Source organism: Cebidichthys violaceus, unplaced genomic scaffold (assembly GCF_023349555.1).
Source record: "Cebidichthys violaceus isolate CVI_PGR_0920_01 unplaced genomic scaffold, fCebVio1.0.p SCAF_8, whole genome shotgun sequence".
In the NCBI taxonomy this organism is placed as follows: domain Eukaryota; kingdom Metazoa; phylum Chordata; class Actinopteri; order Perciformes; family Stichaeidae; genus Cebidichthys; species Cebidichthys violaceus.
Genome location: NW_027176964.1, coordinates 1,629,610 through 1,643,724, shown reverse-complemented (window position 1 = coordinate 1,643,724; position 14,115 = coordinate 1,629,610). Strand labels below are relative to the sequence as shown.

Sequence of the window (14,115 nt, the reverse complement as noted above, 5' to 3'; positions counted from 1 at the left end):
GTGCCGCATTGTCTGGTTCTGGTTCTGCAACAGCAATATTTAAACATCACAAATGCAACAAATATTTAAAAAATAGGAATTTTGGGATGACCATTGGGCCTTTTGCTGTCCCTATTTTTTCCATGTTAAAAAGTAGTTGCCACTGATGACAACCAAAGTTTAGGAATTGGTTGCCAATTACTTAAAATCATTGCCTAAGGCAACATGGCAACCTAGTCGAGCCCTGGTACGTGACTTAAGTAAAGTACGTGCATTATGTAAATTAGGTACGTGGCTTTTGTTAACTGTGTTACAAATATATATGGACTTAAAGAATCCTCCAAAATCTCTCACAAATCTTAATGTAAGGTCACTCACAGTGCCAGTGATATTGGGACTAATGAGAGGCAGAACGGGTGAGAGAACACAAAGAACACCAGCTCCAGGCTGAATATTCCGGCTTATGAAACCTCTCCAATGGAGCGATGAATATTGCAGAATAATACGCTAAGAGGGCAATAGAGGTTGGGAAGCCTCTATTTGGGATTGGTTCCTTTTTAGAACTGGAGCGATGGAATTATTGAATGCATCGTGTGTGTGTGTGTGTGTGTTGGAGAGAGACAGCTCTGTGTGATTACTAGACAAATGTGTGTGGTAAAGTATTTCAGTGAGCAGAATTTGTTGGAGAATATATCTGAGAAATCAGAGACAATAAAATAAAGTCATAGAGAGTAACAACAGAGAACCAGACTGTTAAAGAGGTAGAAACACCAAGTGTGTGTCCACTGTACTGTGTCCTTCCCCTGAAACAATGGCCTACAGTTCCACTCCAGGCCTGCTAGCTCTGTACTGTACGTCCTCATACTGGCTGCTGGCCACAGCGTGTGTGAGTGTGTACTTGTACATCTACCTTTGTGAGGACCAGTTTGAGTTTTAGACCGTTGGACTGCAGCTAGCGATTATTTTCATTGACTATTAATCTGTCTATTTCACAAATGGAGTCGTTGTTTGGTCTATGAAATGACAGAAATTGGTGAAAAATGTCAGCCGGTGTTTGTCAAAGTCCAAGATGACGTCCTCAAATGTCTTGTTCTGTCCACAACTCAAAGATATTCACTCTCACAGAGGAGTAAAGAACCTTCACTTCAAAGTAAAGAGACTTTTGGAAAGTGAGGACATTTTGTTCTGTTCTCACTTCAGACTTGGTTTTAAGGTTCAGGTTAGAATATTACATTACAGTCATTTAGCAGACGCTTTTATCCAAAGCGACTTACAATTCAGTATCTATGGTTTAGGTTAGGGTTAAAGGTCAGGCATTTAGTTGTGACGGTTAAGGTGCTAGGGAATGCATTATTTCAATGAGTGTCCTCGCGAAGATAGAAGTACAGGGAATGTGTGTGTGTGTGTGTGTGTGTGGTACAGTTGCTAGACAATGACAGCTTGTCTGCTGGTCGGGTGGAAGGAGGGACAGACAGTGTTGGGACATCGTTTATCTTTGTGACATTTAGCAGATGTAGTGAAACGTGAATCCCAGCCACACTCCATCTTAAGGGTTGACAGGATGAAGTTGAGTGAAGTTTGTATTGCTGTGTTTCTTTTGGATCTCTGTCTATGTTGGTTCTTCCATGTTGGAAACACTAAAGCGTTTAAACACTACGGGCTCCTCTGACTTTGGGAGATGGTTTCCACATTCACAGGTTAACCAGCGATCTTTGAGCTTCACTAACTTTGGGTTTTCTGGATTCAAGAAGCTGGTTGCCTTTTCACTGGGATGGATCACTATGGTAACCTATACTGTACTGTGGATCAGTTAAGAGTCGCAGACATAGACTGTATATAAGAAGCAGGATGTTGGTTTTTGCAACCAGTGAACAGGAACTGTTGTGAATTGTTTGATTGTATAATATAATGTTAAGCTGTAGATTGTGAAAAGCATAAAACAGGAAGTGCTTTTACTTTGAAGAGCCAGGAAGTAGCATGATATGTGCTTCTTGACGCTAACCTAGATGATGATACGTAGAAAGCCACATGTCGAGTGTTCACTGTTTCTACTACTGCAGTAAAATGGTCTGTTCAAACCAGACGTGTCTTGGTCCTCATTAGAAGCTCCACTTCACAACAGGAACTGACCATATTTGGACTGTGGAGGAGTGACGTGGAGACGTTGTATACGTCTCTGGTAGTGGTAGCGACCTGTCAATCACCATGTAGCCCCGCCCTAAAGCAACCCCTGCTTTATGGTCTGTTTGACTCTAAATGGACCATCACTTACTAAATGAACATCATGCTGTATTGAAGAAGACTTGAAACCATAAACTCATGTTTACAATGTTTACTGAGGTAATAAATCCAGAGAGAAGTAATTTTCTCATAGACTAAATTCAGTTTAATAATCCACAAAGCTAAATGATTTGGTGGATTATTTTAGAACGACCGGTCATTTGTTCCTATGAAAAGTTCATGCGTATTGTTGTCGGTAAAAGAAACGACAGCCAATGAATATATATTGTTTTATTGCATTACTTATGTTTATTACTTACTGTTTATTCCCCTTTGTGTTAAACGTGGCATCAGGAGAATGACTGATGGACACAGCTGCTGTAGAAACAGGACAACATGACTCATTGTGTTTTCGCACCTGAGTAAAGAGACAACTATAAAGTACATCGTATATACACAGACAAGAAAAGTGTACAACCAACTCAGCTATTTTAACATTTTCAAAGTTATATCCCAGTTCATTTGACGTCCACATATTTAATTCCGTGTCAAGCTTTGACTCTAATTACCAACATTAATATATCTCAGAGAAGTTATTCCACTGGAAAGCATGTCTCACTAAACTGAACTCTGTAGAACAGTGAGAGCAGAGATACCGAGTAATAAACACACAGTCCACTTCCTGTTCTGAGGGGTTTTATTATGATGCGTCTTCAAATTGTGTGAACTAGGCAGTCGCACCGCTTCTCACCTGAGTCGCCGTGCTTGTAAAAGGTGTGAAGTGCTCTGTCACATACATATAATAAACATCATGAGCTCTGCAGGGAAGAATTTACAGTTTTATTTATGACACGCAGGCAATGTGACTGTGAAGACAAGCTGAGAGTAAATGGTAAATGAACTGTACAGTTCTTTTCTAGTCCTTGTGACCATTTAAAGCGCTTTTACACTACTTGTCATCATTCACCCACTGATGGCAGGGGCTAAGTGACACCTATCAGATTCTATCACATTCATACACCGCAGGCACAGCTAAGTTTTTGTCTTGCTCAAGGACACATCGACTAGCCGGGGATTGAACCGCCGATCCTCTGATTGAAGGACGACCTCGTCCTCCACTAAGCCACAGAGGACGACAACAAGCAGTGATGGGTCACTCAAGTAGTAAATGCAATTGCACCTCCCCTTTGTCTCTCCAGCAACAGGACTATGGACCTGAGCCTGCGAGACGCTCTGGGTGGGGGCGGAGGTGGGGTCCCAGGCGGGGCCCCCGCTGAGGCCCTGCTGAAGCGAGACTTCGTGGCCTCGCTGGAGAAGGAGAGCTACGATGACAAGGTGGGGGAGACGGTCTCCAAGAGCGACTACCGGCCCTTACTGGACGGAAAGGACACCAAGAGCGGTAAGTCGCCGTGAGCGAGCGCTGCTTCTCTCTAATGTGATGTTGATCCCTGAAGGGGAGTCCTCTTCTCTGGAGGAGGTTAGAGTTCATGTTGCGGGTAGGCATTTAGAAAAATAGATATGTTTACATCACTGGGCTTGAATTGAGGTCTTCTGGGTGAAATTGTGAAGTATTAAGATGGTAGACTGGCTGAAACGGACCATGGTGTGTTCACTACACTCATAAAGGACCATACCGGTGTTTTTTGCATTTTAAGCCAAATAACCACTCTCTGCTCTCACCACCCACCTTTAAATGCAACCGTCTAAACCAGGGGTCGGCAACCTTTACCACCCAAAGAGCCATTTTGTCCTATTTTCCACCAAATAAAATGTGTCTGGAGCCGCTAAATTTTTTTTATATCACAGCTTATAAAGTTTTATATATAGTTATATTATATACAAAAAGTATACTTTGTTGTATTTCTGAAATTATAGAACAAGAATAAAGACAATTCTTGCCATTTTGTTGCTATTTTACCCGTTCTAACAATATCAATCTCTTTATGAAGAGGAGAGTTTGCTGCAGCAGTTGAGGAATCGCTCTTTTTCGCTCATCTCCAGCGTGATACTTTTCAGCACATGCTGTGTTTGTTCTGGAAGTGTCTTTCTACATTACGTTTTTTGTTGTTTGCTAATTTCTCGCCACATATCAAGCATACAGGTGAGCCAGCATCACTGGCAGTGAAAGCAAATGAATACCTCCACGCAGAATTAAACTCTATTTTCCTCCGTGACTTTTCTTTTTTTTTGATTTATCCATTGATAGTTTACTGAGGGCGGTGGGGGGGTCGTCTGCAAATCATGATTAGCCACCTGCAGGGAAAGGGACGGGGACGTAATAGGATGTGACGCACATTTTAGTTGACAAAATATTAAAACATTTTTATTTTGACGGTGTGTCCAGCGGCGTTACCAGACCTACGGAGTCACGTGATATTCGTTTTTAGGCGTGTTATTCTGGACGGAGATAATTTAGAAAAAGATGCTGAAACGGCATGCGGACAGAGAACGTTTTAGTTTGTTAACGAAAACGTATTAGTGTGGATGTAGACTCACAACGCCTTTAGCTGCTAGAGTTAGCCTTAGCTTTCCCAATGCACAACTTGTATGGTGATGAGATTAGAAGGATGATATAATGGGTTTTAAAGATTGAGATTGATTCTGTCTCTATACTAGTGTTAACCCTAACCCTATACTAGTATTAGTCCTTTACCATTGATAACTACAGGGCTAAGAGCTAGCTACCTAATGCCATCTGTATCTTATCTTATCTGGAGAAAGATCCGCCATTTACAACTTACATGTTCACACTGAGTGGTGTTTCTTTCTCCACCAACCAACTTTGACCAACAAGCATGCAGAGAGTAATAATTCATTTAGTTCTAGTAATGTAACAGACGCGGTTGATCTGTGATCCGTACGGATCCCCCTCACGGTTCTTCACTCATGTGAACCTCAGATTAATGACGCAGTTTAACGTCACAGTGTGAAATAAAGTTTTACTGACGTCGTTATGCTCCAATATTCAGTAGAATATGAGTCTCAGGACATCATTTATGTGTTTCTAGTCTCTGATCTCTGATAATGTTACATTGTAAACAACCAATCAGTAAAATCAACAGGAGAGCTAGTAACGTTAGCAGCAGCGCTAACGGCTAACCAACGGAGGTTCACTTCAGTTACATTATGATGCCTTCAGGCTCTGCTCGGTGAAAATGAGAATTGGGCCAAGGTAAATGATAAAATTATCATTGTGTTCACATGTGATCTGTAAAATGTAGTTTTGGTGATAGACTTGAATAAATCTAATTATTTGAAGGAGATGTTTTCACAACAACATAAATAGATATTAGAGATGAATTATGAGCTGTTTACATTAGCGCTAAATACTTTAAAACTACTAATGACAAGATTTGTTTTAATCCATAAAAATACATTCTTTCATTTCCTTATCATTTGAATGTGTTTTTATGAAGAAAAAAACACTATAAATGACTATAACAAAGTAAAAAGATAACATTTTTGATGGTTTACTGATTTCAGAGTCGTTGAAATGATTTTTGGGACGGTGGCAAAATAAATAGTCTGGAGCCTTGTAGACCAGCTGCTCCAATCAAACAATAAAAGGATCTGTATCTGACAATATGGATCATCAATGATTGGCAATTAGTATCAGCGGCAACAAAATGTGATCATGGATCTCTAAAAGTTAGATTTGCCGGATTTTTTCACAAATAGGCAATTTGACAAGTTAATAAAAAGCAAAATCATCGTCAGCCTGATGGGTTCTAAGATGTTTAGCCTCTTTTGTTCTCAACACGGATTGTTTATCTGCATGCAACAGACTACAGATGGAAACTAAAACGCTTCCTGTACCAAATTCATGCCAAACTGCAGATTCTGCATTCATATCCAGAATGTGGATCTGGATATGAATAAACTGTATCATCCACAGTTGGCCATCTATTATACCCAATGCATACATTGTACAGCTTGATTTTACACGTGTCTTAAAATAAACTTGTGATTCTTGTAATTTGAAAATAGCACTCAAATCATGATGTTTGTATGAATCCAATCGAATACTCAGTTCTACTGTCACCGTACTCACTGATGATCATCATGTTAACTATTATAATGCAGTGATCATTTATTGATGCTCATTTAAAATGTGCTGCTTTAAGAAGGCCTTTCCTTTTGTTACAGAGAGATAATGTGTCAATAATTAATGTTGTTTTCTACAATATAGGTTAATGCATATTGAAACATGTTTTAGCCTTTGGCTGAATTCAAGTGGTCCTCACAAAGATAGAAGTACAGGGAACGTGTGTGTGTGTGTGTGTGTGTGTGTGTGTGTGTGTGTGTGTGTGTGTGTGTGTGTGTGTGTGTGTGTGTGTGTGTGTGTGTGTTTAGAAGATTAGGTGTAATTGCCTGGACACTTTTGCCAACCCTGTCTAGACTTAAATTAGCTGACTGTCTTTGTCTGTCCTGTTCCCTTTATTTCCTGTTTTTCCCTGTCTTTTAGGCCTCATCCTGACTCATTGTATCTCTATTGATTTTTTTTGTTTTATTTTTTTTTGCTTTCTCTCTCTTTCAGTCTCTGTTCCACCCGTCCTCTCGGCCCTTCTCTCTCCCTGTCATTGTTCTGCTGTGTCAGCCTGGAGACAGTGCTGTATTAGCATCATTACCATCAACCAACACACACACAATGATCAGCCAGTGGCACAGCCTGGTCCAGTGAGCTGAATGGAAACCTGTCTGTCTCGTCAGTGTTTGACTCGCCACAGTCCAGAGCTGTAGGGAACCAGAGCTTGGCAACAAACTCTAATCCATGGCACTTCTGGGCTTGTTGGGAGTTGTGGGACTCACGAAAGACAGAATATATTTTAAAAAAAACTCAAAGCAGCAGAGGACGCGATATCCTGACTTTCAGTCCCTATTATGGGTCAAGATCAGGCGGCAACCTCTGTTCTGAAAAGTGAGGCTAATGTAGAAGTGTCTTACAGCTGTATTCTCTCTAGTGTCCATCAGGGGGCGACTCCTCTGGTTGTATAGAAGTCTATGAGAAAATGACTCTACTTCTCTCTTGATTTATTACCTCAGTAAACATTGTAAACATGAGTTTATGGTCTCAATCTCTAGTTTCAAGTCTTCTTCAATACAGCATGATGTTCATTTAGTACATTATGGTCCATTTAGAGTCAAACAGACCATAAAGCAGGGTGTGCTTTAGGGCGGGGCTTACTGTGATTGACAGCTTGCTAGCAGAGCCATATACGGCGTCTCTACCCCGATGTCACTCTTCAGCAGACCAAATATGGTCACTTCTGTTCATTGGTTGCAAGAAACCAAAATGGCAACCGCCAAAACGAACTCAAGGCATCAAAACAGCAGTTCATAAATCAATAGGTCCACTTCTTATATACAGTCTATTGTCAAGATCCACGAATGCTGGATTAAGAGTAAAGGCCGAAACAAGTGAGCTGACTCATCATTACTGAATGGACCTGCACCCACACCGTCTCTTCTATTTCTAACATTAAAGCTACACTATGTATCTTTTGAAAAACACATAGTTTTATCCTAACAAATAAAAAGTTGAATTCACAAGCACGCTTGTTGCTCATTACACTCAGGAGTTTTGGAGGTACCGCCTTACTTGGTCTGGGATGACCGGGAGCTCATTGTGGCTAATGTTAGCTAACATTAGTACATTTTGATGTAAATATTGCAGTATAACACACATTACCGGGTCACCGGGTTGACTTTGTGACTCCACCTGAGCTACTGTTACATTAGCGTAGCATTTTAAAGGCTAACTTACTGTAGAGCTACATGGAGCTTTGAAGAGGCAAAGCAGTTAATGGAACTATCTAGAAACTCCTTGATTGTTTTCCACTGACAATATGAATATATTTGTGATTCAGCATGTAAAAACTCTGAAGAAACAGTTGTGCTGACATAAGTAGCCATTATACGCGGTGTACTTATATTTCTGATACTTTTCAGTATTTTGTTTTACACTGTAAGTTGGCAGGTGAAGTAGCAATGTTAACGATGTGTTGTCACGCAGTAAGTGTTAAACGTATACAGAATAGATGTGGTGCAGAGTGCAGTGAGTCTCTGTGGAGCCACATTAATATCACATTTATATGTCAGCTTATTGCTCACGATATCTTGGTATCACCTCACATGATAACCAGAAGCTAATCAGAATTTGACGTGTTATTCCATCGTTGTGATGCTGAACACAGATGGCACGTCGGACAGAGTTGCGTGCATGTTTTTGTAATCCTTTATGATAAACCATCAGGCTGTCGTATCGCCTCACGGTGTCTTTGACATGCTCATGCACAGCTGGCGTGATAGTGATCATTGAAAGCAGGCACACGTCCTCTGGCTGTGTTTGTGTGTGTGTGTGTGTGTGTGTGTGTGTGTGTGTGTGTGACTTGTTAAAATACTGGTGACTATATACAGTGGGGCTGTAGGCTACGTTCTCTATGTGCCATATGGGAGTTGCTGTACACTGAGGAAGAGACTGTGTGCTGACAGCAGATGTTTTCAGATGTTTTCATATCACAAGTCGCATTACACCACAGGCAGCACAACATTTTTTTTATATTATGCTATTATATATATATATATATATATATATATATATATATATATATTCTTTTTTCAATGAGTCATTAAGTTTAGTTGAAATTTAAACTTATGTTGCAACTGAAATAAATAAAACAATAAATAAAGTAGCCTGTATAGAAGTAATTGATGTTGACGGGTCCCACAATGGTCCCTGGGTTGATATCTTATTGTTATGCACATTTGACTGAGGATCTGTGATCTGAAAACATTTTAGAAACACCCAGTCTCTTCCTCCTCCTCCTGATAAAATCATCTACGCCTAAAGGACGACTTTCCAGAGCCTTCAAACCCATCACGTCTTCTGTAGAGAAGGAGCCTAATGTGGAGCTTTGTTTAAACTGCTGACTCCTGGTTGATGACCTTTGACCCCTTCCCATAGAGACAGAGCGCAACGCGTCCTCCTCTCAAAAAGCAAGCCCACCAGAGGGGAAAAGAATCAGCGGCATAATATGCAACCAAGAGCTGCAGCGCTAACAGAACGTTCTGCAAGGGTTATTTATAGAGCCCTGCCTTCACCAGGGCCGTCAACAACTAACATGATGATGGAGTTATCGGTCAGACAATTATTGAACTGTACATTGAACTAAACATCAGAACATTTCTTTTTATGACAATGCTATTTTTTGAACAGCCTAATATTCAGTAATAACAAATTTGAGAAATTTTTCTTCATGTTTTGATTTGGAATACAATGTGCAGTGTTCCCAATGTATGGGAATAAAAGCTATTATAAGGATTTTGGGTGTTACTCACTTTTTTAAACACACTGCTATTATTTTGAACACAACTTTATATAGATATTATACGCTCACAAACACAGTCCTGTCTATCTATGTGACATGAAACAAAGCAAATTAGCGCTGAATGTAAGAGAATGTTCTTATTGACATACTCATTTAACGTCTACAGCTGTTTGCAGTTGAATTGGTTGTAGCCTACATTCAATATAAAACATAAGTACTATCAGATGTATGTGTGGTTGGAACAGATCTTTATAAGACACTACATCTGTGAGGGGTAGAGAGCTTGATCATCCTAAATAACTACACCTTATGACGACAAAAGGAACAGTTCCATGTGTAGAGTCCGGCTATGGTTTGAGATTATTCCAGCTGTGTGTCACACCTCGTTCATTCGTCACGGGAGCAGAAAAGACGAAAAGGACACACCGGTGTTTCCTCGCCCACAGCGCGAGACGCACTTTAGAAATTTGGATGTCCTTCAAGATGGAGCGCTGGGATGGATGTCCTGGTTCACAAGCCAGAGGACGCAGGAACGAGACGGACCCCAGGACTGGGGTTGCTGCGGGGCACACCATGAGACTGGAGTCTGAGGGGGTCTGAGGGTGTCACAACTTCAGCCAGGCTTTAGTTTTTCATTTGTCTGTCTCCTGTTTTGCCACACTAACTCTCATGTCATTTCAGAATCTGCCACTCCCCCCCGCTCTGCACTAATTGCTGATTTCATTTCACCTGGCCTGCCCCACCTCCATACTCACCTGCTCCTCATCAGCAATCAGCCCCTCAGTGTATATGTACCGGCCCATTTCCCTCAGTTCTCTGCCAGATTGTCTAGTGTGTTTCCCTTGCTATCCAGCAACCTGTCATTCCGATTCTGATCCTGATTATTCATGTATTGACCTGCCTTTTTGGACTTTGGACCTTCCCTTTTGCCTGCTCCCACTGGATTTGTTTGCCACGCGGATTACTACCTGGTTTGACATCTGCTGGTTATTAAACCCGGTTTCTACACCTGAACTGTTTTCTGTGTCGTGCTATTGGGTTCTTGTCTGTCGTTTTGTGATACCTGACAGTACAATCTGGCCAAAAATGAACCCAGCCGACATGGAGAAAATAAGGCAGGAAATGGCAGCACAAGCTGCCGCCCTACACCATCATGAGAAGCAATTCACCGCTATGGCGACGGCTCTCCAGGAGACTTCTGCACGCCACAACCAACATTTGGAGGCTCTGAGCAATCAGCTTCAGCAGCTCATACAGCCCAGACAAACGCCAGCGGTTTCACCACCCACCAGTCCTTCTGTTCCCACTGTTCCGGGTCCAGAACCCCGCCTAAGTGCTCTGGAGCGCTTTTCTGGAGCTCCAGGTACCTGCCGCTCTTTTCTGACTTTGTGTAAATTGACTTTTGAACTTCAGCCTCTCGCATATCCCACTGAGAGGTCAAGAGTGGCTTTCATGATCACCCAGCTTACTGGGCGGGCTCGGGACTGGGGCACCGCTGAGTGGGAGAAGCAGTCGGCTTTCTGTTCTTCTGTGACTGCCTTCTCTGAGGGTCTTCGGAAGGTGTTCGATCATGCTACCCCTGGTCGAGAGGCTGCTCGTGGACTGTTAAACCTGGTTCAGGGGAACCGGAGAGTGACTGATTATTCCATTGAGTTCCGGACACTTGCTGCGGAGAGTGACTGGAACGCTTCCTCCCTGACTGACGCTTTCTACAACGGCCTTTCTGATGGCATCAAGGATGAGCTGGCGGCTCGGGATCCTCCGACTGATTTGGACACGCTCGTCGCCACGGCCATCCGCATTGACAAGCGTCTCCAAGAAAGGAGACGAGAGAGAGCGCTGATCAGTACTCCCCGGAGCCTTCCACGTCCTCCATCGTCGCCTCCCACTTCAATGTTTTCTCCTCCTGCCGGTGCCTCTGGAGACCCGGTTGAACCCATGCAACTTGGCCGGACCAGGCTGTCAGCGGCTGAACGACAGCGGCGCCAAAGGGAGAACTGCTGCATGTACTGTGGGCAGGGAGGTCATTATGTGTCTTCCTGTCCAGTAAAAGACAGGGCTCACCAGGAATCCAGAGGGCGCTGGTGAGCCATATTATGAACTCTGAAATGCCCTCTCGTCCACTACTTCACGCCCAGCTCAACTGTAATGGACAATCACATGCTGTCTCTGTCCTCATTGACTCCGGGGCCGATGCCAACCTTCTGGATCGTGGTCTTGCCATGCAACTGGGTATTAACCAGGAACCCTTGGTCGAGCCTATCAAGGCGACTGCTCTGGATGGGCGCCTCCTCTGCACAGTAACCCACCGCACTGTTCCTCTTCATCTGGGCATATCGGGTAACCACACTGAATCACTTACCTTTCACCTGATAAATACTCCTCAGCACCCAATCATCCTGGGGTTTCCTTGGTTAATAAAACATAATCCACATATTGACTGGGGGACTGGTTCCATTCTACAATGGAGTGAACATTGTCATGCGGTCTGTCTGAAATCTGCTTTGCTACCTGCCTTCAACACCTCTTCCTCTAATGAGCTCCCAGATCTCTCAGGTGTCCCATCCGAGTACTATGACTTAAGGGAGGTGTTCAACAAAGTACGGGCCACATCGCTTCCCCCACACCGCCCGTACGATTGTGCCATTGACCTCCTCCCTGGCTCATCACCGCCAAGGGGGAGACTCTTTTCTCTGTCAGCCCCTGAAACCAAGGCCATGGACGACTACATTAACAACTCACTGGCAGCAGGCATCATCCGTCCCTCTTCATCCCCTGCTGGAGCCGGATTTTTCTTTGTGGATAAGAAGGACAAATCCCTCCGACCCTGCATCGATTACCGCGGTCTGAATGATGTCACCATTAAAAACCGGTACCCCCTCCCACTCATCTCTTCTGCATTTGAACTGTTACAAGGGTCTTCTGTGTTTACCAAGCTTGATCTCAGGAATGCCTATCACCTTGTTCGCATCCGGGAGGGGGATGAGTGGAAGACGGCGTTCAACACCCCTAGAGGCCACTATGAGTACCTGGTTATGCCTTTCGGACTCACTAATGCTCCTGCAATATTCCAAGCCTTAGTCAACGATGTGCTCCGGGATTTTCTCAATGTGTTTGTGTTTGTATATCTTGACGATATCCTCATCTTTTCAAAGACTGAACGGGAACATGTGCAGCATGTCCGCAGTGTTCTCCAGAGACTCCTAGAGAACCAGCTGTTTGTGAAAGTGGAGAAGTCTGAGTTCCATGCCACTGAGGTGTCGTTCCTGGGATACATCATTTCAGTTGGACGTATTCATATGGATCCCACCAAGGTTAAAGCAGTGGCGGATTGGCCGGTTCCCACCACTCGGAAGAAGCTTCAACAGTTCCTTGGATTTGCCAATTTCTATCGTAGGTTTATTCGCAACTATAGTTCTGTGGCAGCTCCCCTGACAGCCCTCACCTCCCAGAAGATAGCCTTCCAATGGTCCCCTGCTGCAGAAAGGAGGTTCAAGGAGTTAAAATCACGGTTCTCTTCTGCTCCCATTCTCATCTTTCCAGATCCTGAACACCAGTTTGTTGTGGAAGTGGATGCGTCAGACTCCGGGGTGGGGGCAGTCCTGTCGTTAGCGGTCAGCTGAGGACCAAAAGTTACACCCATGTGCTTTTTTCTCCCGCAAGTTGTCCCCAGCAGAAAGGAATTATGACGTCGGAAACCGGGAGTTACTGGCTGTCAAACTGGCTCTCGAGGAGTGGAGGCACTGGTTGGAGGGGGCAAAGCATCCGTTTGTGGTGTGGACAGACCACAAAAACTTGGAGTACATCCGGTCAGCCAAACGGTTGAACTCCCGTCAGGCCAGATGGGCATTATTCTTTAATCGTTTTGATTTTACCCTGTCTTATCGCCCAGGTACAAGGAACGTCAAACCAGATGCCCTGTCCCGTCAGTTCCAGTCAGACAACTGTCCCACACAGCCTGAGAGTATCCTCCCCACTAAGGTGGTCATCGGCGCAGTTACCTGGGACATTGTGGACAAGGTAAAACGGTCCCAGGCCGACCACCCGGCTCCCAGTGCCTGCCCTGATGATCGTCTGTATGTGCCTGTGAGTCTCCGCTCTCAGGTCCTCCAGTGGGGACATTCTTCTCGCCTTGCCTGTCACCCAGGGGTTAGGCGCACCCTAGCTCTGCTAAAGCAACGTTTCTGGTGGGCTTCCATTGAAGAGGACACCAAGGAGTTTATCGCCGCTTGCCAGATTTGTGCTCAGCACAAGACTGCTCGCCATGCCCCTTCTGGTCTTCTTCAGCCACTGCCTATTCCTCATCGTCCATGGTCCCATGTCTCACTTGACTTTGTCACCGGACTGCCTCCCTCAGAGGGTAACACCACCATTCTGACTATTGTGGACAGATTTTCTAAGTCTGCTCAGTTTGTTCCATTGCCTAAATTGCCATCTGCCAAAGAAACAGCTGAACTTATGTTACATCATGTTTTCCGTCTACACGGCCTCCCCTGTGATATTGTCTCAGACCGGGGGCCACAGTTCACTTCTTGTTTCTGGACAGAGTTTTGCCAGCTGTTGGGGGCCACGGTCAGCCTATCCTCTG

The 14,115-nt window shown here is 43.8% G+C and overlaps 1 protein-coding gene across 3 annotated transcripts in view; it reads left to right on the top strand.

Moving 5' to 3' along the window:
- LOC137866035 (microtubule-associated protein tau-like) overlaps positions 1–14,115 on the top strand; it is a 102,405-nt gene that overhangs the window by 16,927 nt on the left and 71,363 nt on the right. For all 3 annotated transcript variants that reach the window (XM_068701672.1, XM_068701671.1, XM_068701670.1), the window contains exon 2: positions 3,399–3,598. In XM_068701672.1, the coding sequence (XP_068557773.1) occupies positions 3,409–3,598 (190 nt within the window). In that variant the 5' untranslated portion in view covers positions 3,399–3,408. The remainder of the gene's footprint in view (positions 1–3,398; positions 3,599–14,115) is intronic.